General features: G+C 50.8%; 1 protein-coding gene across 20 annotated transcripts in view; it reads right to left on the bottom strand.

Moving 5' to 3' along the window:
• The window catches only part of rims1b (regulating synaptic membrane exocytosis 1b), a 91,882-nt gene that overhangs the window by 33,405 nt on the left and 31,781 nt on the right, over positions 1-26,696 (bottom strand). For 10 of the 20 annotated variants that reach the window (XM_035405265.1, XM_035405274.1, XM_035405263.1 and 7 more), the window contains exons 3-13: positions 22,337-22,348; positions 21,763-21,783; positions 9,809-10,125; positions 8,026-8,954; positions 4,757-4,797; positions 4,181-4,291; positions 2,637-2,736; positions 2,238-2,361; positions 1,112-1,158; positions 723-838; positions 461-591 (exon numbers count right to left, since the gene is read on the bottom strand). In XM_035405265.1, the coding sequence (XP_035261156.1) occupies positions 461-591; positions 723-838; positions 1,112-1,158; positions 2,238-2,361; positions 2,637-2,736; positions 4,181-4,291; positions 4,757-4,797; positions 8,026-8,954; positions 9,809-10,125; positions 21,763-21,783; positions 22,337-22,348 (1,949 nt within the window). The remainder of the gene's footprint in view (positions 1-460; positions 592-722; positions 839-1,111; positions 1,159-2,237; positions 2,362-2,636; positions 2,737-4,180; positions 4,292-4,756; positions 4,798-8,025; positions 8,955-9,808; positions 10,126-21,762; positions 21,784-22,336; positions 22,349-26,696) is intronic. The other 10 variants (XM_035405275.1, XM_035405264.1, XM_035405267.1 and 7 more) reach the window with 5 other exon arrangements.

The following is a 26,696-nucleotide window of genomic DNA, read 5'->3' as shown; positions in this document are numbered from 1 at the left end:
AACACATGTGGCAATGGCAGCATCTACACAGCAAAAATGTTTTGTGTTGCATCAACTCTAACACAGATAGCCCAGCAAGAATCACTTATACTGCAACAGAGCCGATTTAAAACTGAACTTTTTGCACAGTCACCCAGGTATACACACAGCCATAAAGATTACCAGTACCAGACTCGCCTTGTAAAAAGCCAGCCAGTTAGAACCATATTGACCTATCAACAACCCTTATAAACACACCAGAAAAAGACTACATTTACAGTCATACCTTTTCAAAGACGTAAATGTACATTTAGGGCGGGTTTCACGGACACAGATTAGGCTTAGTCCTGGACTAAATCCACTTTTGCATGGAGAATCTCCATTCGAAATTGAATTTAGTCCAGGACTAGGCTCAGTGAGTTTCTGTGAAACCGGCCCGCAGTACCCGGAGTAAGGCCGGCGGTGGTGCTCGGTCGCTCACCTCCTGTCGGGCAGGAAGTACATTTTGACGTAGGGGTTCCTGGGCCTCCCGTCCAGCCGGGCAGGCAGGTCTATGGCTTGGAGCACGTTCACGATCAGCTGGTGGCCGACTTTATCGTACCACAGCTTCACCTGGAAAACACACACTTTCCGTTTCTGCTTTTTTAAACTCAGGCGCAAACACGACGAGACGCTCTCATTCCTGATTCGACTGTCGCAATTCCGTTTGTTTCGAACGTCAAATCGGAAGATAATGCACTCACAGACAGCTGTCCGGGGAGCAGCTGGGGGATGTCGCGGAGGGTCCCGGGACTGGTAGGGGACATGACGGAGATGGAGGGTCGCTCCATCTTTTGGGATTCGAAGGAACTTGAACCTGCTCGGGGTGGGAGAGGACAAGGATGCTTTCGTCACGGCGTAAAAAAACGTGGAACGTCGAAGGGCTGGGAAAGCGTGCGAGCATTTCTGCTCAAAGACAGTCTGCATAAAAAGCTCTCTATGAAAACAGGGACGATGTTGTCATATGCCTTTATACTCAAACACAGACTGTGTGTGTGTTCAATGTGAAGGCCAAACTCAACGAGCCAGCGTGAAAGGCAATATTTTCACACTTACAGAGACCTACGGAGAGAGACTAATATTTGACACTTACTAGATTCTAAAGGAGGATGTGATGTTTCTGGAATTCTCGGTATATCTCTATAAATATAACAACAACAAAAAAAAAGTACAGCGTTAAAATCGAATTGGGAAACTTTAACAAAGCATTTGAAAGAATTAATTCACATCGCTGGCCCCTCTTTGTGAATCATATACATTAGTCAGGTTATGGGAAATCCCTTGGGTTCGGTAAGGAATGACTCAGCCACCTTGGCGAAACATTCCTTTTTTTTTACGGGAAACAAGTTTTATTACTGCAGAGAAACACACACGCGGATACACTTGCACACACACACACACACACACACACACACACACCAGACAAGGACACACACTGGGTCTGGATTCAAGGAAGACAGTTCCCGCAGGTTTGGGTGGGAGTGGGCGGGGCATGAGTATCCCTTCCCCCCCCCCATTGGTTGCATGGCCAGCCAGCTCAGCGATGAGAAGGGAGGATTGGTCGAGGAAAAGCACTGGGAAGGGCGAACCACAGCTACTGCACATATTTTACTTACTGATATGCTTTATACACCCTTCTCAAGAAGTTTTTGGAAAGAAAGCGATGGATGGTTCTTTTAAATGAAGGAGACAAACCAGAGATGAATAAATACAGTTTTAAAAAGAAAAGATTAAAAAAGAAAAGCATAAAAACAGTATTTAGCCAGTAACTGAGCCACTGGAGAGAGAACTAGTCTAGCCTTGCTCTCTGCATTAAGGTGATTGATGGCATCAGTTAGATTGATCACACTGTCTTTTATCCCAGGATAGTATGGTTAGATCTATAATATTGTCATTCTCTGAAGAAAGAAAAAAAAACTCAGAGCTAGTTTTTTGGGGGAAATCCAAGCATGTAGGCTGACACATCAAATTAAACACATTACCTGGTTTACTACTTAACACTCTTAACAAAGTCCATGCACACTGTATCCTGTATATCAACGTAACCTAAGGACCAAGGGGTGAAGTGGTGAAACATTCTCCAGCAGCACCTGAACAGCTCATCTCCACACAGGTGATCACCAGCTCAAAGCTCATTGCAGCAAAAAGCAAGAATCTGTCACATAAGCAAAAGATGCATGACCATGACCTTCTACATGACGACCTCATTCAGGACTTACCCAATAGGCCTGGAGACAACTATTTCCACTTGAGGTTCCGATTTGGATTCCAGAATGATGTTGTAAACTTCCTTTTTCGTTGCTCCAGGCAACGGCTTCCCGTTCCACTGCAGGACCTCGTCGCCTGGAAACAAGGGCCCAATCAGACGAGAATCATCCTATTACAACCCCCCCCTCCCTCCCCCCTTACCCCATAGCCTCCCCCGCTCCCCCACACCTCTTCTCCAGTTCCCAAAAACCATAGCATCGGCAAAAACAAACCCCGCTCGAATCCAGAGAGGGCGTTCTCATTCACATGTATTATCACGGACATTTCTGAGGGCGCTGGCGTGGCAACGCCCCCCCCACCACACGCCACACGGAGGCGAGCGCTTTCCCCCGCCTTCCCAGAATCCCCACCTGCGCGTAAGTGGCCCACCACGTCGGCGAGGCTCCCCTTCTTGACTTTGGTGATGAAGGCCCCGAGCCGCCCCGTCTCCGTCATCTTCCCGCCAACGACCTGCGGACCCAGACAGCGGCGTCAACGCGGTCGTCCCGCTAACGACCAGCGCCGCCGCCGCCGCCACGCAAACCCACAGTGCAGGCCAGCGATGGCAGCCAACCGCATCGCTCTCTCTGTGTGATGTCACTTCGCCGCGGTCACCGTGAGTGATGTCATTTAATGACACGCCTCACTCTGTTTTGGGAAACAACCTCCATGGCCTCTTTCCAATCGCTTATTTTGTACCTCCTTGCATCCTTTCCTTGCCTCCTTAACTCCACCCAATGGAGGATGCAAGGAAAGGATGCAAGGATGGAGAAATCAACGAAACGAGTATTAGTCAAACGGGCCGCCTTTGTTCAGTCAAGCATCGGCTTGGAGCTACGTCAGTTACAGACATGGCAGACATGGGGAGAGGTGGACCCTCAGGTCGATCATTTGTACGTCGCGCATTCCAAAAAAAAAACTTCCACACAGGATGCACTGATGTTCCTTCAAGGAAGTTGGAAGGTCCTTAAAGCTGGCAGACCTCGACGACTTCCGGGTCAGGCAAGGACTGAAGGGACGAGGACGGACAAAATAAGCGATTGGAATGAGCGTCTGATGTTATACATTAGCTTCGCGTGCGTAGAGCGGGGGCGTGGCTTCAGCCACCGGCTGCGAGCGGGGAGCGAGGGGGAGGGGCTAAGTCGGCCCGCAGCCACAGCTGTGGCCAATTTGGCAATCAGGGCTAATCTCTATCTGTTCAGCCCGCGGTGAGATCGGGGCTTGAGTGACGCGATCGCACGGCCCGTGAGCAGGGAGAGAGAGAGAGAGAGAGAGGGGAGAACTGTGGATGGAGTTTTGTCCTGTCTTTTGTCGTGTTTTGTCATGTCTTGTGACTTAGTTTTGTGTTTGTTAACCGGCCCCGTGTCTACGTGTGCGAAATCAACTCATGCACGTCTGTCAACCTCCATCTAATGCCTCCAAACGTGTCACAACATGTAATCAAACATCTACTGAAGATCCAATGACATGATAAAACTCCACATAATTCCATAGTGACACATGGTAACTTATAATATTATAAAATTCTGCTCCTTATCTAGTCAAAACTTGAAAATGCGAGTGATGGAATGTCGTGTGAAGACAGGAACACACCTGCCAACAGGTGAGAGAAGCACAGGAAACAAATCATCAGAAATCACGGCTATTCAAATCAGGAGGTATTGTGTTTTTTTTTTTAATTCATGTTTCTAATCATTTACATCTTATTGAAGCTACATTAAAGAAAACTGCCGTCTGCCTCCCGATAGCACCCCTGCCGTTTAAGCAGAAGAGAACTCGATTGATCTCGCAGCAGGCGTTTGGAGAGGCCTACCTGGGCGTGGCAGGTGTTTGGACAGGCCTACCTGTCCGCGGCAGCACACAGGCCTGGCAGAGGGAGGGGGAAGTGAAGCAGGAGGATCATTCTCACGCTCACCTTCAGGCCCAGCAGGGCCCCGGCCTCCTTGGGCATGGCCGTCCTCTTGCTCAGGGTGATGCGCCCGATTAAATGATCGCCCTCTTTGGACGGCTGCCATGTGACGGGATGCTGAGGAGAGAGAGCGGGGCAACGCGGTTAACCCCTTCAGTGAGGGAAGCGCTCGCCTCAACCCCTCTGCCACACTCTCTCTCTCTGAATACACACGCACACACACTCACACACGCACACACACACACACACACACACACTCACGCATGCAGGCACACACACACACACACACACACACACACACACACACACTCACGCATGCAGGCACACACACACACACACACACAAGCAGCTTTAGAGCCACTGGCTCCTTCCAGAGGGCGAACAAATCCCCACAATGCACTGCAGGAGCGCCTGGCAATCGGACTCAAAGTGCTGTTACCCTTCAGGTGTGCGTCTGTGGACACTAATACTGACAGCACTGCTCCTGTCAGAGTGCTGAGGTGCACAGGCGAGGTGCACAGGTGTATCTGAGCCTTTTGGGGGGGACAGGAACAATAAAAATAGGGGGGGGGGTGCTCTTACGTGCCACACGGCTGGATCCAGAGGATAGCAGTCCCAGTCACCTGGAGAAGAGAAGAGAGCAGCTGCATTAGGACACGGGACCGCAGGAGGGAGGCTGGCACGCGCCCAGGTATGCCCAGGTATGCCCAGGTATGCCCAGGTGTGGGGCAAGGCCTCCCGCTTGCGGCCCACACACGGTGAAAACCACAGGCTGCTCTGCAGGGTCACCCTGGTCACGGTGCCAGGGCACGGTTTCCCGAAAACGCTCCTTTCCAAAGGCGTCGGGTCAACCGGCCCACACTCCTCAGGCTTAGCGTACTGTTCGGCTGGGGAGCAATTAATTAAGAGCCAGAACCTCAGCGCTAATCAAACAAAAAAAATGAATCAGTTGATTTCTCAAGGTGTTAAAAAAAAAAAACAACAGGGGAAATACAACAGAATACTAATTTTCAAATGATTTCGCTTTTTTTTTAATTTTATGTTTTTTTTAATTTTTTATTCGAGGTGGTATCCGTGGGTACACGTGAGGAGATGTGTGAGTCACCGGCGTCCATCACAGCTCTCCTGACTCAGCCTGTCCGGCACAATCGAACCGCAGGGCCATTAACTTCCAAAGCATGCCGGCAGGAGGGGGGGGGGGGCAGCAGGGCTTTCATCACGACCGCTGGGAGCAGTCACCTCCGACGGAAGTTAATGCACTGGAGCGACGCTGTCACACGGCTTCCTCGGCCGCTCCATCCTGTTTGCGCGCGTCACGAAAAAACAGTCACTCCTAAACAAATGCGGAAAACGCACCGATGCGATGATGACATCTCCTCAGTGCTTAGCGCGTTTCCTGTGAGGTGTTCCTGAGGAGGAAACGGACGTGCCCGGCGCAGACGAAGAGCACTGCCTTCTACCCGTCCTCCGATCGATACGTTTTTAAATAGATTCCGCGGATATTAAGTGCTTCGGGTGAAAGCGATGGACTTTGCCATCCTCGGCGGAAGAAGGGGTTCTCGTATAGCACGCCCCGCCTGGCATATTCACTGCCCTTCATCCCGGGCCTTTCGTCTCGTGGCTCCGCTCCAGCGTGTTCTCCCTAATAAAGCCGGAAGAATGGCCCAGTTAAAAGTGTCTAACCTCCAACACGATATTATACTACGCGCAATAAAGCCTTTACAATCTCATTTGACCCACTTGATTGCGTCGGTAAAACTGTCCGCGAACCTGACGTATGCTATGCAGCACACAGAACGCCCACGCTCGCCCCATAACCGGGTATTTGGGGGGGGAAAAAGAGAATCTCGCGCTGCATCAAATATGGAAACCTGACTGGGGCCGTAACTCGCGCTTTTCCGTTTGCCAAGTCCCCCGCGCGCACATCCCCTTTGTTGCCCGCCGTGGCCAAGGTTTTAATCTGGTTTTAAAAAATACGGATCAGAATTTAAGAGCCAAGCGAATTCGCCTGGGGGAAATAAATAAATAAATAAATAAATAAATAAATAAATAAAGCGCATAATTGCTGTTAAGGCTTTGATGGTTTACTTGAAAGTGAATTATATTTGAGCTTTAATATTTTATCCAAAAATGAACATACTGTGCCCTTCCAAAGCAGATCACTGATGGCAGTCCGTCAGTGTTTCCGTGCCCACTCACTGACCTAATTCTCAAAACTGATGTCCTAAAAAAAAGGTGCTTTCCAAAAGAAAGAAAAAAAAATGCATTTCATGGTTCGCACTGAACGGAATAAATACGCTACAATTAAGGACGCGGCGTCCATTTCCTATTTCAGCACCACACAATTAGACATCCCCAAGTTCTCTCAACAGACTACTGCTTCAGATGACCGCATCCCAGCCTTTGATGCCGGCACGACTCTTGAGATGTTAAGCAATGAATACGGATGCATAAAACAAAGTCGCTTGGATCACCCAAAGCCACATTTTAATCTTGACCTCTCCGCCCACGCATGAGATTCCAGCCATCCGATTCTCATTCTGAGACCGGGTCACACTTTGAAATGAGGAGCATGAACAGGCAGACCGCTCCTCCCGAAACACCAACATCGCAGCCCGTCCCGCGGCGAGCAGGGACTTGCCCCTCGCGGCGACTGCTGTTTCCGACAGGCACTGCTGGGACTAACGGGCAGCATCGGTCGACGACGTCCGCACACGAACCCGAGCCCACGAACAGTACGGACCGAGACCATCACGGGCGCGCGCCTCTCGCGAAACGAAACCACAGAGGAGAAGGAATAAAACCGGTAGATGGCCCGGTGAGGACAGGACACGCGACGTATCCCGGTCACCAACACTGCCGCGGTGGCTGCTATGCCCACGGGGCACGTCACAGATTACGTTTAATCACGTGTAATTACTGCGTAATACCAACAGGTGTTTACTGTACATCCCTCGCCGCAACCAACCATGTAGTATCACAGCGCTACTGGCTTTACTTATGAAACAAGTTTGCAGATCGGGAATGACAAATTACAGAACTGTTAAAGAGCTAAATGAGTACATCATTTCTTTTTGTGTGTGTGTGTTTTTCCATATAGTGACTGCTTGACGAGTTTCCTTATTTGCGGTTATGAACGGTGCGGGCATTTTATGAATCAGTGACTCAACAGTAAGAGCTACAGTGATGTAACGCTCTGTAGGGCCGGGTATGGGCTACATGGTCAGGTATGTACAATTAATCTCCAAATCTCCACCACGAGTTCACATGCCTCTCTTATAAGCTTACGCGGAGTAACTCGAGAACCGAATGAATGACAGTATACTCTCTTGCCCATTCACATAAACGGCCAGTGCGCACCGTCTCTGGAATTCAAGAAACCCCCCCCCCCGCACAGCCTAGCGTTCATCAGTCCTCATTCACCCGGAGTGAAAGTCCGTTAATGCGCTCGGCTCTGGGATAAATATTCCGCCCCCCAATCATCAGAAGTTCTACCGTGACGTAATGAGCATGACTCACGCCGCATCTGCGAATGACGGGCTTAGATACGGGGGGAGTGGCCACGGAGCCAAGCTCTCCCCTAAACTTTCAGCAGCAGAGTTTCCTTTTTTCAGAAATTTACGCAAAAATTCTGCTTAACGTTGCAATGATTTCTGAATCGTGCAAAAAAAAAACAAAAAAAAAAAACACTGCCTTCAGCCGGTTATCGATGGTGATGTTTTATTGAATTGCACCCAAAACATCACCAGATTGAGCAGTTTCGATTCAGGCCAATGCTGAGTGTTGTAGTTTAGGAGCTCAGGAGGTTCAGGGCCCTGTGGCGGGCGACACAAAGGGAGGGTCTCTCTCACCTTTCTCGCTGACGCTCTCGATCTCCACGTCCTCGCAGCTGGTGTACTCGGGCGTGGACCCGCCCTCCTCCTCCGAGCTGCTGACGGACATCTGCCGCTTGTTGAGGCCGCCGCGCTTGGTCTTGTAGGGGCGGGGCGGGGGCGGGCGCAGCGACTCCGATTGGTCGGAGCTGAGCGAGTCGTTGCGCAGCATGTTCTCCATCTTCTCCCGCTTGGCCTTGCGCAGCAGGGCGGCGGAGCCGGGGTCCAGGAGGCTGGGCCTGCCCCAGTCCTGGGGCTCCCTGAGGTTCGGGGGCCCCGCGGGGGGGGCCGGCCCAACCCGGGGCCCGGGGGGCTGGGGGCCGTGGTTCTGTTTGGGCTGGGGCGCGCCCCCGCCCCCGCCCCCGCCCCCTCCAGTCCTGTCCGCGGAGTACGAGCGGTGGTTCTCCAGCAGGACCTTACGCTCCCCCTCGCCCCCCCTCTGCCTGCCCAGGCGGTTTTGGGGTGCGTCCCCGCCGCCGCCCCCCTCGGGGAGCCCCACCTCGTTGATGGCCACGTCGCTGTGGCGACGCTCGTGCCGCGCCTTGGACACCTTGGCGTGGATGCGCATCTCCTGCTCCTCGGGCTGCGGCTTCACCGGGTACCGCGCCAGGTTGGGGTCGCTGCGGTAACGGGTCTGGAACTCCTCCTCCCGCTGGCGCTGACGCTCCTCTTCCTCGCGCCGCCTCCGCCCCTCCTCCACCGCCCCCGCCCCCGTCCCCGTCCCCGCCCCCGCCGCCGCGTCCGGGTAGTCCTGGGACCGCCCCTTCTCCAGGCGTCGGCCCTCGCGCCTGTCCCCCGGCTCCCGGTCCTCCGCCGTCTGGGACAGCTGCTTCCCGGGCCCCCGCCGGCGCTCCCCCCGCAGCCCCACCACCTTCCCGTTCTGCTCCGGGACGGACAGCGGCCTCTTCCTGCAGGGGGACAGGAAGACAGAACAGGCAGGACGGTAAACAAAACCGGAGCGTGTGCAATTTACAGGGCGCGTGCAAAAAAAAAACATCTGAAAAAAAAACATTTCTACCGTGAGAGCGATTGCAAATTTGGCCCATTAGAGTCTGCAGCATGAAGCAGTGAGTTAGGGACCTCTAAGGTTCTGACTGGGCTTCCCAGTCAGTTAATCTGGGGCAGCGAAACCCTTTTCATGAGAGGAATTTAAAAATTCAGGAGCTGTGATTCATATCTTGCAGTTTTAAAGAGTATCTCAAACACAACTGGACTTCTTCTTTGCCAACAACAAATATAAATAATTCATTTAAGCAGAAACATGATTTATATCTTTTAGAAATATACTTCAAAAGCTTATTTTAATTGTTGGTATATCTACTACACTACAGATACATCCAATATTGTTAATTTCCCGGTAATGCAGCTGATGTATAAGTCAGTTTTACACGCCAGCGACTTAATTTAATGCTAAACTTATGGTACTCCAGTCTATTTAGTGATAAACTTTACACTTATGGTACTCAGTCCATTTAGTGCTAAACTTTACACTTATGGTACTCAGTCCATTTAGTGATAAACTTTACACTTATGGTACTCAGTCCATTTAGTGATAAACTTTACACTTATGGTACTCAGTCCATTTAGTGCTAAACATTAGACTGGAGCTACTCAGTCTGTTTGCAAACAGATGTAATTAACATGATTGGCTATTCACGAATGTTCCAGTTTCGGTGACCGGGTAACGGGGGGGGGCACGGGGGGGATGGCTGGGGATGCCGGGGGGTAGTTGGGGGGGACGGGGGGGTCGAGCGCGGCGTACTTCTCCCTCGGCGGCTCGCTGCGGGACCGCAGGGTGGCCATGTTGGTCTGGGCGGGGTCGGGTCCCTTGCTGTTGCGGTCACCGGGGGCGACGGCGGTGGTGGCGGGCGCCGCGGCGTCGGTGGGGGGGCCCCCGCCGAGGGGGATCTGCGAGCGGGATCGCACCTTCCTGTCCCGCCCCCCCGCCTCACCGCACATGGCGGGGTCGCTGACGGCCGCGCCCAGGCCCGGCGGCTTCGCGCCCCGCCCCGAAAACCATTCTCCCGACTTGGTGAGGATCTCCTGCTGCTTACGGCACAGGTTGCACACCCACATCACCTGGGCAGGGGGGGGGGCAGGGGGGGGGGAGCAGAGGAACAGACACACAAGGCTCATACACACTCCCAGCTGCCCTGGAGGTGCCATACACTGCTTAACAGTAAATATTAATTTACTTTTGACAGACACTTACAAAAGTAAAAAATACTGCACAATAAAAACTGAAATCACAGCTGACGTTTCTATCAAAAGCAATAAATACTATTACAGAGTAACAATTAAAAGGTATATGAAAATATGAAACACACATTTCTCCTACTAGCCAGAGACATGCATAATCTTATGCTTACACAAATACAATTCTGCAGTTAAACTGCTTTATGTGCCAGCGGAAACACAATTTAAGACCAATAATTAGTCGGAACAGAACACAGAAGCTGGATACACGCTCCAAAAGTCAAAGCAGGGTCAAAGGTCAGCCAATCACGTCAAGCAAACAGCTCTGATGGTCTGGCCAATCAGACGCAAGATTCCCAGGAAAGAGACAGAAGGAAAGACTGAACTGTGGGGGCATTGCTCAGTTCCTCAGCCACGGACACAGACTGGTCCAGCATGTCCATACAGACGGGCTCCTTCAATGTACCACCACAAGAATGCAAAAATAAATATATATATATAAACCTTTCCATAAACAGAGTACAACAGAGGCTATGCTGGCACTACAGAAGGGCACAGTGTGAGAGGTGACCGTACTGTTGTGAGGGGCTCTGTCCATTGGGCCATGGATGAGCTGTGGTCCAATCAGAGTCAGAATGGACTGTCTGATGAGCCACAGGCAGCCCAGGATGAAGAGAGCCAGGCTACTCCTTTAACCTGATCTGTGCTCCCCCAACTGCGTTCTCCCCCACTTCCACGGGCTCTGATAGATTAACGGCTCATTTATGAGGCAGATGATAGAGTTTCCTAAAAATACCTTCCTTCCTCACGTTCCCTCTCTTTCCTGCTCTCTCTCTCTCTCTCTCTCTCTCTCTCTCTCCCTCTCCCTCTCCCTCTCTCCCTCTCTCTCTCTCTCTCTCTCTCTCTCTCTCTCTCTCTCTCTCTCTCTCTCTCTCCCTCTCCCTCTCTCTCTCTCTCCATCTCTCCCTCTCCCTCTCCCTCTCTCCCTCTCTCTCTCTCTCTCCCTCTCTCTCTCTCTCTCTCTCTCTCTCTCTCTCTCTCCCTCTCTCTCTCTCTCTTCGCCTTGCTCCCTCAGTCGCTTTTGATTAAGAATGAAGAGCAGTGTACACAGAGGGGCAGAGAGCAAGGTCACATCAGCGGCCGCCACACACAGCCAGACCGCCACTCAGGCAATTAGGGGCTTTTGACTGAAGTGTCACGCACTTCATTCGTTTGAATTGCAGCCATTTTGGCCCGAGTGCAACAGGACCGCCCTGCCCATCAGCCATCGTGACCATAGAGTTCTCTGTGTATCTCTGTGGCTACACAACACATATCCGTGGTTAACGTCCATGGTTTACATGTTAAAGCTGTGGTTCTCTAACTGTTACTTTGCGTTGCTGCGACCTAGCATCTGATTTAAAAAAACAGCTCTAACAAACAGCTAAATATGATAAATAAAAAAGGAGTGATATTACATTACATTATATTTATTTGGCAGACGCTTTTATCCAAAGCAACGTACGATAAGTTTATGCCGAAGGTCATTGGAACAACTACAAAGCACAGGTCCGATAAGGTACAATACTCATTATGTAACAGTCATCCATAGCCATGAACATCAAGTCCAGGTCACACAGTAAGCATAGGCTAGGTCAGAAAGTTATGTTAAGTCAACCTAGAAGGCATGATCATCAAGATCACGGTACAAGTGCAATACAAGTACTGGACGGAGATACAACAGTGTAGGAGATACAGTGTAACGTGAAAGTGCTAGAGGAACAAGATAGAAGGATATAAGTGATAAGAGTGATCCTAGATTGGGAGTGCTCTGCAGAGCAGTGATAGTCCAGTCCAGTCCAGACTCAGAAGAAATGTGTCTTCAGACCATGGTGGAAAATTGATCTATCAGGTTTTTTTTTTAAATAATCGACTATTGACTGATGTCACGGCACATGATCTTCTTTCTGGGGTGACCTCAGGAACGAGCGCAAGTAGAAACTACAAATCAGGAGAGTCTCTCATTTGCCAGCGTGGATGAGGCTCTTATGGCTGCCTGGAACAACACAGAGACACAGAGACACAGAGACAGAGAGACACAGAGACACAGAGACACAGAGACACAGAGACACAGAGACACAGAGACACAGAGGCACAGAGACACAGAGACACAGAGACACAGAGACACAGAGGCGCAGAGACACAGAGACACAGAGACACAGAGACACAGAGACACAGAGGCGCAGAGACACAGAGACACAGAGACACAGAGACACAGAGGCGCAGAGACACAGGGACACAGGGACACAGAGGCACAGAGACACAGAGACACAGAGACACAGAGGCACAGAGACACAGAGACACAGAGACACAGAGACACAGAGACACAGAGAGGCGCAGGGCTGGGTCGAATGACCGAGCGCAGCCAAACTTGAACGAGGGGCCCCCCGAGAACCAATCACGTTCTATCACTTTGGCCGAAATCCGGAATGACACAAAACCAGACGACATTCCAAAGCACTGCGTGAGAAAATAACTGCCATAAAGCTACAGTCCACCATTCCGAGAGGAGTCCAGTGAAAATGAACGCAAACGACCTCTCCGTGTTCCTGATGACCCTCAATTCAAGCTCATCGCCACAGTCTCTCTGACATCTGACAACTGAAACTAACGCTGCCGCCGCACAGGTCAAAATAACAACGTTGTTTTGTTGTTTACAAACCCATCGTGTGCCAACGCCGACACAAAGTGTTCATCAGGCCAAAAATATTTCTGAAAAGAAAGAAGAAACTCCCATACTCACACATCTCCATCTCTGCAGTGAACTTGAAACCCCTTTTCAGGGTCCGCTGCAGTCGCCAAATTTAGCCGTTCCTCTTCGGGTGCCGAACACCGAAAAGGCGAAAGCAACGATGGGTCCCGGGACGGCGCGAAAAATAGCCCCCCCGTCCGACCGGAGCGCTCCGGTAACAGGAAGAGACGCGGAGGCGCTTCCTCGGGAAGACGCGGGACCGCTGCAGTGTGAGTGACGGGAGAGCCGGCTCGCTCTCTCGCTCGCTCTCTCGCTCGCTCGCGGACGGCCAACACGCATCACATCCTGATTGAATGCGCTTGGCGCCGGTCCAGATTAATCCAGAGCAAATCAGCCGCACAGCCCACAGCTGTCGGGCGAAACCCAGCGAAACGCTCGCCGGACGGATTAGGACAGCGGCCTAATCCCGACTCCTCGTCCTTATTTAATAAATCAAGCGCTGGGGACCAGCGCAGCTCCACTTTCCCCCCCGTCCCACCCCCCGGGGGGGGGGGGGGGTCCTAAACCAACAGTCTGGTAATCATCGACGACACAACACACAACCACAGGAGCCCCATTCGTTGAGCCCGGACGCATCAGTCACTGGGGGGTCACAAGGTTTGAGCTGGGAGAGAGAACCGCTCGTTAAAACGAGGCTCGCGTTCAGCCTGCGACGAAGCATTAAGGAACGGGTAAAACGAAAATCGATTCGGGAAAGGGAACGCCGTGGAAAGGTTTCCCCCGAGATTCGCGTCGCTGCCGGGTAAAATAAAATAAAAAATTCCCACTCTTCTTAGGAGTAGGCCTACTCAATTATTATTATTTTTTTTTTTTGGCGTGGTCGAGGAGGGCTAAAGTAATCCAGAGATAATCCGTGAATCAGATCGCATTCCAACGTCATGCACGCAAGGGGGACGCAGTCACATCCAGCACAGTGCCATCCGAGGTCGAATACAAAGCCATTAAGGATCTAAGACTGATGTCTAAAGGCAAGCCCACGAAGCCTCTGTAGCATACTTTACCACCTCCACCCCCCCCCCCCCACCACCCACCCCCCTCACCCCCCCCACCCCACCACCCATCCCCCCCCACCCCCCCACCCAACCTTTTGGGGGAAGCTAATGGGGAGAGAGAGAGAAAAAAGCCACATTAACGGGAGAAATGTAGGGCACTGAAAAACGTGGTGCAGTTACAGAGGAAGAATACTGATGTGGGTTCCTGGACAGAGCCACGAAAAGTGGGGGGCGGGGGGGGGGGCAACACGAGGACCAGGACCCCCCTCCCCACCCCCTGCTCGTGGACTCAGGACACGGGGAGCCCGATGTGGTCGTTCCCCAAAACACAGCGGAGCAGCGACTGTGACAGGAACCCCGAAACGAAACGCAGGGGTAGCGCGCTCTCTCTCTCTCTCTCTCTCTCTCTCTCTCTCTCTCTCTCTCTCCGCAGCGCAGTGACTCACTCTGCTGTCACCTCCAGTACACGTCACCGACCACTTCGGCATACACATTCACTCGATGAATCATTGAGAAGCACACACACACATGCACACACACACACACGCACACACACACACACACACACACACAGTACACACACACACACACACATTCACACACACACACACACTGGACTTGAATGTTTAGGGTAAAGCGCTATGCATGTGTGTGTGTGTGTGTGTACTGCGCGCGCGTGTGTGTGTTTGTATGTGTGTATGCGTGTGTGTGTGTACTGCACGCGTGTGTGTGTGTGTGTGCGTGTGCGTGTGCGCGTGTGCGTGTGTGTGTGTGCGTGTGTATGGGCTGGTTCCGGCACGTCGTTGGTTTTTGTTTTTTGGGTGAGAAAGCCGCGCGTCTGTCCATGGACACGAGCAGGAGAGCCATGTTATGTCACTCCGTACGCATCACACCCCGCGCTGGCTGAGCGTTTTTTTTTTTTACCATGGTAACCAAGCCGCCAAACCGAGACTGCTTCAGATGTAGGGGGGCGGGGGGGGCGGGGGGGGGGGGGGCGGGTCAGAAGCAGGGAACGGTCTGAACCAGTCTCGAGTAGGAACTCGCTTTGCCGAAGAAAAAGAAGATAAAAAACGAAAGAAAAAGACAAAAAGACGGGGTACGTACTGTACCGCCGCACCGCCTGCTCAACAGCGTTCATGCCAGAGGAGACGCCGCACCGCGCTGTCCCAGACTGCCCATGCTTTACACAGGGTCTGTCCCGCACCTGGTCTGGGGCAGGGGAGACGGCGAATCCGCGTAACCCCACGGCAAAACAGACGGAGGGCGGGAGTCCTTCGGGTCCCGTCATTTGAGACGTGCAAATGATCAGATTTATCTCTCTCTCTCTCTCTCCTATTTGTAGGATTATGGAGCAGACGGCAATTCCCTCCCACAAAATTCTGTTTCTGTCCACCATAACACACACACACACACAAACACACACACACAAAACAGCTGTGACAAGGGACACAACTGGGGGCAAGCCTACTGTGGACTGAGATCGTTTGCCTCCCGGGTAAATGTACTCAGAGGTTTGGAACTCTGAGCCATAAAACGCCGTGAAACATCTATGTGGGACACGCCCAGGTGCTCAGCAGACCTCCTGGCACTAGAGGGCGCTCTTTCTGCTGCAGCTAACCTCCAGGCAGCCCCTGACACTCTCACTCTACGGCGGACCAGGAGAGAAATGCTGAGGAAAGACTGGCGCTGACACGCGCCTGTTAAGCAGCCTCGTCTGCTGCCTGTTGGCACTGCCAAGCGCGAGTGCGTCTGGGCGACAGCAGGCTAATGAAGCGGTTCATAAAGCCTCATTATGAGTGCGGGCGTCTTTAAAAGGGCGGCCTACACTCTGCTGTCCGTCACAGGGCCGCCCCCCCTTACCAGCTAGGCCGCTGTTTGGACTACTCTCTCCCCCTCCAGAGCGTGGGGAGCCAGTCCAGACGACCACGCCCGGCCAACAGGCCGCCGGCTAGCCGCCTTTCGTCAAAGCGAGTTTTATTTATTTTTTACTTTTCCTGTTCTCCTTTACGGGCACCGCCCCCTGTTCTTTAAAATGTAATCTCCATATGTTTCTTTTATTTATTTTTTTGCTTTTTTTTTTAAAAGGGGGACGTGGTAGCAGAAGAATGCCTGTCGTCGTTTTTGTTTGACAGGGCGAGTTTTGTCAGTTCCACTAAACGGGCGAAAAACGAATGGCTGAATGGCGGCTGCCGGCCGGCGACGGGCAGGAGGAGGTGGCGGGAAGGTCGGCCGACAGCTTGACGTACGGAGCGGCGCCGGTCGAAGCATCGCCGATAATTCCCCCTGAATTATAAATCCCGCATAAGGAGCGAGCGGCAGAAAGCAGATTACCCACCGCTCCTCCCAACGAGCCCGCAGATCAGCGTTTCGGACAACGGCGCCCTCCGGGACCGCGTGCGACCCCCCCCGCTGACGTTCCGCTCGAGCTGCGCAGCGTTCCGAACGATCGAACCCGTCGGCGACGGCGTTGATTGGTTACGTCGCGAGCCTCCCGCCGACGTCACGGAGAATCCCGGACTCCCGCTCTCGCGCGTTCGCGGAGAGACGGCGGTTTCGTTTTCACGGGGCGAGGATGGCGGGATCGATACCGCCATAAGCGTGGCCTCGCCTGCTTTCCCAAAACAAACGAATTTCTTTAGAATAAAGCAGATCGATGCCTCCTGAGTCCGCTCGTTACAAAACCCCCCAAACGCCGCCTGAATCGGACTCTCTTGGCACTCTGTCTGGTTGGCGCACGTCCACAAGACAAACATTTTGGAGACGACAAAAATGATTCCAAACTGGCAGCATCTTTTTTTTCAAATGTTGGAGTCAAAGCTCTCTGCCCTCAATGTTGTTCCTAAGTTTGAACACTAGGTGGCACTGTGACATATCCTGTTTTGGCATTCAAAGTATATGTGTGACCACATGCTATGATTCACATGTGATTCATTCAAGCAGGTTAAATTCAAAGTTACTTTTATTCAGTGCTGTTGCAGCATTTCAGTGCTGAATTAAAAAAAACAAAAAAAAAAAACAAAATAAAAACGACTTCATTCAAGAGAAAACAATATACTCACAATTTCAACACCCTCCCCCCCCCACCACCGTCCCTGCCCCAGACAGGACTCAAACGCTCAGCAATCAGACTCCATAAACCAAATGCATTGGCCCGAGAGAAGGGAGTCGATAATTATAATCTTCATCTTCTTCTCTGTGCACAGAGTGTAAGGCCTGCTCATCAGACAGCGTTTTCTACTGACATCAATACCCTTCACCGTTACAACACCGGCCATAATTGACCAGGAGCTGCCGGGCTCACCGTAGCCTGAAATGGATACGGATGAAAGAAATGCACGTGGCCTGCAAGACCCCGTCCCCACTGACACATCAAAACACAGATTGCTGAGTGGAAAAAGAAGTGTGTGTGTGTGTGTGTGTGTGTGTGTGTGTGTGCGTGCGTGTGTGTGTGTGTGTGTGTGTGTGATGAAAAAACGCTCGAATAAGCAAGCTGATTTCGCTGATTCTGCTTTTGATCCCGCGCGGTCCAACCCTGCGACCGTTTCAAATTCATTTCCCGCTCGCTGTAAATAACAGCTCTCAATGTCATCATGGCTGGACTGTCAGCCGTTCAGAGCGGTGTCTGCCAATCAAAAACAACAACAAAAAAAAGTTGGTTTTTTTTAAATGTAATGTTGAATGCTGCAAAAACCTGAAGGTAAAAATAAACATATTCTTTAGCGCATTCTCTGATACAAAAGTTCTCGGCGGTGACAAATGCATGCCTAACCGCGTATGAGTCATGATTGAAAAGGAGCAGGAGTGCTTATACAGCCTGAATACTGGCATTGCTTTGGGGTTGGTTGCTAGTACTGGGGCCTCACCCACCACCTACTGTAACAACAGCTGTAGCCATGGCAACATGCACAACACACACTGACCTCCCCTGGCTCTCTGTACTCTAAATGGTCACACACACACACACACACACACACACGCACGCACACACGCACACGCACACACATGCACACGCACGCACACGCACACACACACACACACACACGCACGCACACGCACACACACACACACACACACACACATGCACACATGCATTCACATACACACACACACACATGCACATACATGCACACATGCATGCACATACACACACACACGCACATACATGCACACATGCATGCACATACACACACACATATGTATGCACATGCAAGCACACACACACACGCACACATACTCACATGCACACACACAAGCACACACACACACATAAGCATGCGTGCACACACACACACGCGCACACATATATGCACACATGCACAAACACACACAGATATATATATATATATATATATATATATATTTATGTATGTAAGGCAAAAGTAGTTGGCATAATCATGCTGTTTGTGATTATGCCATGTGGTGTATTGTATGCATATTGTGTGCATTCTGGGTCTGTCCTCTTCTGATGATTTAGGTCAACATTTATGTTCTCCTCCGCACAGAATAAATCCTTCATGCACAAATAATAGTGTACTTTTAGAGCATGGATTCATTGAGTAAATATACAATTTTAACATCAATGTACCAGTACGCTATAAAACTAGTGGTAAAATAGCCTGCATGTCCTACACTTGCAAGGAATTCGTTTTTTTTTGTCCCCCACCACTTGTGGTTGCCGTGTTTATGACATCACAGTGGAGAAGTTAATTAGGATCTGTCTGGCATTCCATGGGTCTCCCAGAGAAAGGTAACTATGGTAACCAAACCAGCAAAATAAGTTGGTGGGGACATTAACAGGGGTTCAGGAGTGCACGTTTCTGGTAACAGCAGGACTTGACGACAGTTGGACAAGCCGATTCAAAGCTAAAGTGAATTCCGAATTCCGAAATTCCGCACGCTTTCCCCACAGATGTGCACGTGCACAGTGGTCACGGTTACGTGCATATTTCATGGACCAATAATACGAAATAGTCTTGGTATTATTTCATTATGTTTCGTTTGTCAAGGTAAAAACCAAAATATTTCATTTCATTTCTCAATGCAAAAAGGTGTGCAATTTGCGCAATTTTACAGCTTCGAAAAGAGTAACTCTCCGTGTTTGAAGATTACTGGGTTTGGACTACAGTCTGCTCTGTCAGGTGCTGACTGAGCTTTTCACCGGTGGAACAATTTATATCCCTATTTAATGAGCTGTGCACAGAAAAAAGGAGGACGTTTAAAACATGAACCCGCCCCCTCTGCTCCGAGCCTGGAGGTCAGAGTAGGGGGAGGGGAAGCTTGTTTTGTTTTAATCTATTTCAGTATGTCAAAGATAATTGCATTGTAGGGCTTTTAAACGGCATGCTAGTATGCTAAAAAGTGCTCCAGCAAGAATGCATGAGGCAAGCTAGTATGCTAATAAGTGCTCCAATAAGAATGCACGAGGGATGCTAGTTTGCTAAGAAGCACTCCAGCAAGAATGCATGAGGCAAGCTAGTATGCTAATAAGTGCTCCAGCAAGAATGCATAAAGCATGCTAGTATGCTAAAAGTGCTCCAGCAAGAATGCATGAGGCATCCTAGTATGCTAAGAAGTGCTCCAGCAAGAATGCATCAGGCATGCTAGTATGCTAAGAAGTGGTCCAGCAAGAATGCATGAGGCATCCTAGTATGCTAAGAAGTGCTCCAGCAAGAATGCATGAGGCATCCTAGTATGCTAAGAAGTGCTCCAGCAAGAATGCATGAGGCATGCAAGTATGCTAAGAAGTGCTCATGCAAGAATAAAGAGAGGCCAGTGACTGTTTCCCACCATCTGTATTATTGCAGGGGAGGGGCATGCTGTATATGACATCATCATTCCACAACAGTGTGCCATGCCACACTGCCTCCAGCAGGTGGCGCCACTCATTGCAACTGAGTTCTGTTCACCGAGTTTAATGAGCTGTTTTGTTTGGGGTTCCAGACCAGAATAATAACAAAAAGGAGAGCTATAAACAAACAAAAAATGAGTTATATTCGCGGAACAATGTATCTGGGCCATTGTAAGCAGCCATTAAAGAGATGGGAAAAAATCAAAGAACAATGGCAAGAATTTATGAAACTACTGCATAACCCACACTGAACAATATTCAGTGTAAAACGAACTCTGATACGGTACTTTTGGTCTCTTGCTGAGCTATATATAAACTATGTGAACTATAATAAGAGTTGATTTCGCAGTGATAATTTCTTCTGTGCAGACTTTGCAAGCCCCTTATATAGCCCAAAATTTCACACCTGTGTGAATGTCTCTATCCATTACTAGTCAAATTTAAATGAACCCATTAAGGTGTGAGGTCACAAATACATGATTAGAATGTTCTTAACTCAACATTCTAATGCTGATGTCACAATCACTGCTGGTAACTGAAAGCGGTGGCGTTCCAGAACACTTGACTTGGAATTTTGAAGAAAAAAAAAAAACATTCGGAAAAAGCTGCCCTTCAAAGGGTTAACAGTCAGCGTCTTCATCGTGTGGAACGAAGTCAAGGACACGGGAAAGGTTCTGATCCTGCTGCACAAGGGCCTTCTCTCTCTTCCCAGATACCCAGAGAGCAGCGGCGTCTTGAGACCGATTCAGTGACGTAAGGCCATTAACACCTGAAGCGGATAAGCCCCACACGCAATTCTCTGGGTCTACATCGCATGCAGCGCAATCGCATGTATGAAACAGATCGTCCGTCTCTCAGCTGTTGCAAGCATGCATGCATGTGCTTCCTTTCCGTAAGGACTGGAAAAGCAAATGTAATTCAGCGACTAATCCGGTTTTCCTTTTTTTTTTAGATGCTAATGTGCAACAGAGAGAGAGCTGTGACTGACCACAGGCAGTCTATACTGGAGCTTCTGTCTCCAGCACAGGGGGAACGGAGAGGTCAGATGCTTCTGAAATGCACAGTTCTGCCCATGCGTCTCACCCAGGTAAAATCACTACAATTTGTAGTGTGTGACATCATCTGTTTTACAAATGTTAGTTTAACCATAGCCATGTGTTGCCACGTAAACATACATGTACACACATATGCACACGCGCAAGCACACACACAAACACACATACACACACACACACACACATTATGCCAACATGCACCCACCCACCCACACACACACACACACACGCACAGACACACACATGCACTCACGCAGCACATGTACACCCACTCACACACAGTCACACACACACACACACACACAGAGGCATATGCTTTGCTTTGGAAATCCCCTCTTGCACACTGACACAGAGAAATCATTAACTTCCTGTGCCTGATGCTGGACAGACTCAGTGCTTGAGATAGCGGCGAATCTGGTAGGGACAGTCAGCGTCCAATCCGGCGTCTCGCCCCTCCCCCACCCCCTTCTCCCTCAGCGGCATGGTGCAGGTCCAGAGCAGGGGGGCAGGCAACATGCAGGGCTGGGACGCCTGTGCACCCCTCCCCCCCCCCCACGACCCCCCAACCTGGGCCCTGAGGGGGCGTGGTCACCCCACAGGTTCACAGCACTCACGTGAGGAGTGGGTGAGGGGTAAGGGGCGGGGCTGATGGTGGGGGCGGGGCTAGTGGCAGGGTGGAAGGGTGGGGGGGGTGCAAAGGAGTGCCCATGCTCATGATCAGCTGGATAGCCCCACCCACCTCCCCCCCCTCCCCCACCCGCACCCCCTCCCACCCCCCCGACCCCCCCCCCCACCACCACCGTGCTAAGGCAAGAGCGAGTCATGCAGTCTTACCCTGTCCTTCACTACGAGACACTTCAGAAAAGGGAGGAGACAGAGCAAAGGGGCGGAGAGTTAGAGTCACGCCTTCGCCACGCCCCGGCCCCGCCCACCTGCCTACGTGCTTTCACCTGAGATACGGCACGCCTGCTTTCACTCAGGGTTAAAAAAATAATAATAATCACATCCGGCACAGGCAAGGCATCGACCTTTCCAGAGACCTTTCTTTTTATCCACATGTTCTTCGGAAGTAAACGCACTGTGAGGGCCCAATTATGCAGGGAAGAGACACACACACACACACACACACACACACAGGCACACGCACATGTACACACACACACACACACACAGTCCCTTTACCATGAACCATAAGTCAAAACGCTGTTGGAACACTGCAAGAGAAAGGCTGCATCATGTGTAGAGTAATCGGACAGTTTTGGGTAATCCCTGAATGTGGATAAAAAGCCTGTTTCTACAGCGGTTACCAGCGCGGACCCTAACACACGCGCAGAGCGGTTTCAACAGCACGAGCAACGAAGACATCGACAGGAACGTTCACCAAAAAGAAAACTGAAAAGGTGCTAACCACTTTGTCCTCCTTGTGCCATGCAGTCCAGGTAGCAGTGAAGAGTGAGAAACAGGTGAAGAGAGAGAGAGAGAGAGAAAGAGAGAGAGAGGGAGAGACAGACAAAGTGAGAGAGAGAGACAGATCAAACAGAAAGAAAGAGAGACAGAGAAAGAGGAAGAGGGAGAGAGAAGGAGGGAAAGAGAAAGAGAGAGAAGAAGGGGAGGAGTGATAAGTGTTAGTTGTTAATAGCAGAGTACAGGGGTCCGTCTCCCATTCCACCAGCTGAGACAGAGACGGGGACAGTGGGTGTGACAGGGAGGGGCGATGAGGACCAGTGGAGGTGAACATGCATGTGATAACACCACAAAACACCAGGGAACACCACAAAACACCACAAAACACCACAAAACACCACAAAACACCAGGGAACACCACAAAACACCACAAAACACCACAAAACACCACAAAACACCACAAAACACCACGGAACCCCACGGAACACTCGAGCACAACAGAGGGCATGCCGGTAATGAGACTGCCGCCGTCAGACGGTTCGGTCGACGGCAACGCAAGCAGACAGATGAGGAAATGTTCTGAGGCTGCGCCAATGGTCCACAGCTGCTGGGTGCGCACCTTAAAATGGCACCCGACTTCAGAAGTCTCCGACAAGTACAGGGTTTACCTTGGCTTTTTAAAAAATTCTCTCTCTCTCTCTCTCTCTCTCTCTCTCTCTCTCTCTCTCCCTCCCTCTCCCTCTCCCTCTCCCTCTCTCTAAAAACAGCTGACTGACTGAACACCTCTGGGCATATTCTATATATTTGGAAAGTGGAAAGTGGAATTTTTTTTATTATTTATTCATCACATCTGCGTTCAGCCTCGCCTGTTTACTTGTGGCTTGGAAATATAGAATTATAAAATTGTATTCTGAGGATTCCGTTGCTTTGTCCCCCCCCAGCCCAGCCCAGCCCAGCCCAGCCCAGCCCAGCCCAGCCCAGGGGTCTACATATAGTAATTACCTCAAACACTTTTCAGTCTTTGGGCCTCGTGAACCAGCCCAGACTTCCCGGGGCAGCTGGGAAATACGTACGCCGCAGGAAACGGCTAAGTAAGCGCAGGAAGACGGCGAAATAAAAACAAATCAGCACCGACAAAAAAAAGAAGTTTTGACACGAGAACAATGTGGCGGACAAAAACCCGCGAACGCGAATGGCGGCGCATTTACGTAATAAAACAAGGCGTCCGCTTCCTAATCCGATTATTCCAGCAGACCGGGGGTCCCCGACAGAGCAGTGGCAGGACTCCTCCAGCTCCAAGCAAAAAAAAACCGGCAACTCCCCCCCCCCCCGCCATCCCCACCCCCGCGCACACTCACAGACACCTGGGCCTGGTGTCTGGTGCATTTTGGGATACACAAACCCAAGCCCTTAGTCAGTAAAGTGCATAATTCTTAATTACTTTTAACCTTTTCTAATGAGGAAAGTCTTAAAGGAAAACATCTGCCCGCCTATGGTTATGTCTGTTTTTGTTCTGGTCATGATGTTCAGCATTTCCACTGTATGTGACTTTCATACTATTTTTTAAATAGACCCCCCCCCCCCCCCCCTTGCCCCCGCCCCTCGAATGGGTATTGTTCTAAAATGGTGTAAATTATATTCATTTGGAATCCTTTTGAATGTGTTACATTTTAGAAGTCATTCGAGTACAACAGTGTCTTGTAGATTTTGCTTGATACTTAATTTATCATTATTAATATTTTATTCTTTGCGACTTGCCCTGGATAAATCCTGAAAGGAGATGGTTCTGGAAAACCTCTTGTTCTATGAATTGTGACGTCTCAGCCTCCCCGAGCTTAAATGATTCATTAATCTTTCCAGAGATCTGGTGGAGGCAAAAAAAAAGTATGCCAAATTAATATAGGACAGGTGCGTTTCATTATTTTTATAGCTTTATTATAACTTTGTTATTACACTGCAATATGCTAACAGGAACCTATGCCTGAATGTAAAGTCTACAAGTAGGCTACAGGTTGTAATCATTTATGGGATCACACTGTCTAATTAAACTTTACTTTTAAAACCCCAAATCTTATCTCCATCCCCCGAGCTCGCTTACGTAATTTATTGTTAAAGCCACATACGCAGTCAGATATGTCCCCACGCTTATATGTAATCAAAGTGCATTCGCACGCCAATAAATAGCGGCCAATAAAGGAGAGGCGTGTGTGTTTCAGTGTCCCTGTGATTGCCCGTTTCCCTCTGTTTTATTATCACGACAGCGACGGCGAGGATTATCGGTCATTTTTATTGCTCGTTCGCTTATTGGCATTTCTGTCGGCGATGTCACTGCGTCCCCCCCGAGCGGGGGGGGGGCTGGGGGGTATCTGGGAGCGGAGGCCCGGAGGCAGATTGCGAGCAGCGGGACGAGGCACACAGCCCCCGGAGGAAGCGTCTCCGTCTCACACACGCGGGGGGGGGAGGCGCAGCGGGGACAGAATCCCCGCGCGAGGAGGCGCGATATCAGCCTTATTATTATTTTATTTTATTTATTTATTTATTTGTTTATTTTTCCACATCCAGCTGGGCGTCCGTATGGGACGGGCGCCATCGCAGAAAAGGTTTCCGGAGGAGAGAAGCCGGGTCCTTCAGGCGCCGGGCTCGTCACGGACCAACGCCGCGCGGCGATTAGCGCACCGTAGCCTTCGCCGTCGGCTCTGGTCACGAAACGGACGTCCTTAATACGGGCGTGGCGCTGAACTGTGACCCCCGGGTTAATTAACTCCATGCTACCGTTCCCCCCCCCCCCCCCCCCCGTCTCTCTGATGTGCGCTCTCCTAGCCGAGAGGCTAATCCGCACTTCAAGGGGCTCGTTTCGTGTGTGCTGACTCTCCTCTGCGGGATCGTTAGGAAATCGGCGCTAATTAGGACGTCGGGTTCGGCGGGGGCGGGCTCAAAGGGGGGGGGGGGGGCGGTCATTAAATACGGAGCTCTGTCTGTCGGGTGGGGGAGGACGGGGGAGGATGGGGGGGGGGGTGTCGCCTTTTTTTAAGGGGTGTCCCGCGGTGCCCCTCCGCACCCGTCGCGTCCCCCTGAACTTGGATCCGGTCGGCAACCGAGGAGAAAAACCAGACCCCCCCCCCCCAAACTCACCCCCCACCCCCCCACCCCCCCACTAATGCCTAATTAACCTTTCCCATCACAGCTTCACCGCCTCTCCAGTTCCGTGTTTAACTTCAAAATGGTCGCATCTTTATCGCTGTTTCCCCTAGCAGGTCACGGTACCGGATTTCAACAAAAAAAAAGGCTGCAACATTACGCTCACGGTGTCGTCCATTTTCTCCGTACTCTTGACCAAGGCCCCCCCGACGCAACATAAATTACGGGATTAAATATAGAACCGTACGCACGTCAGCTGTTTAGCATGGAAAGCGCTCTGCCCTAGATAGACGCATTCCCACTGAGGGGGCACGTCGCCGCCGTCGAACGCTGGACCGAGGCCCCCCCCCCCCCCCTTGACACAACCCAAATTGTTCCATTAAATATAGAGCTGTATGAATGCGGAGTGTTGTCCTACATAAGATGGCGTCTGCTGAGGGGGATGCATGATGCAGTTGGCTGGTGAACACGTGTAGGTGACGTGTGGTGATGAACACGTGTAGGTGGCGTGTGGTGATGAACACGTGAAAGTGGCGTGTTGATGAACACGTGAAAGTGGCGTGTTGATGAACACGTGAAAGTGGCGTGTGGTGATGAACACGTGAAAGTGGCGTGTTGATGAACACGGATAAGAGATGTTCGGTATTGAACACGTGTAGGTCACATGCTGAACAAAGTGCACAGACACATGCACACTCAGAAGGGTCCACTGCCGCACCACAGAGTCCGATCAGGACCCTTCACAGCACAGGACAGGGCAGCAAACCAAGGTGGGAAATTTTGGGGAGTCGGTCAGGGGGAGGAGGGGGGGGGTGGGGGCCTTGAACTCTTTAAGGTGGTAAAAGAACAGGGCATGAGGTAGAGGGGGGGTTTCAAACCTGGTCCTGGGAACCCATGAATTTCGGTGGCTTTTGCTTCAGTTATACTTAAGAGGTCATGCAAATGCTTTCAGAAAATGTCGAAACTGACAGATTGACTGGCTGTAACAAAAACCACACAGCAAAATGTTCAGTGTAAAACCTGATAGAGTACATTTAGACTCTCACAGAGTACATCTGATCCCTCGTGGAATCACACAAACTCTGTTAAGAGTCTAATTAACACCTAACATTTTTCTGGACGTGTTTTATGTATTTAACTTTTTTCTTGATTGGTTGGGGTTATTTAAAGCAAGTGTGTGGGTTCTGAAGTTCAGCGTGCAGTTCGAGACCCCCCCCCCCCCCCTT

This window comes from Anguilla anguilla, chromosome 2 (genome assembly GCF_013347855.1).
Source record: "Anguilla anguilla isolate fAngAng1 chromosome 2, fAngAng1.pri, whole genome shotgun sequence".
NCBI lineage: Eukaryota > Metazoa > Chordata > Actinopteri > Anguilliformes > Anguillidae > Anguilla > Anguilla anguilla.
The sequence above is the reverse complement of the archived record's forward strand: the minus strand, read 5'-3'. Positions and strand labels throughout refer to the sequence as shown.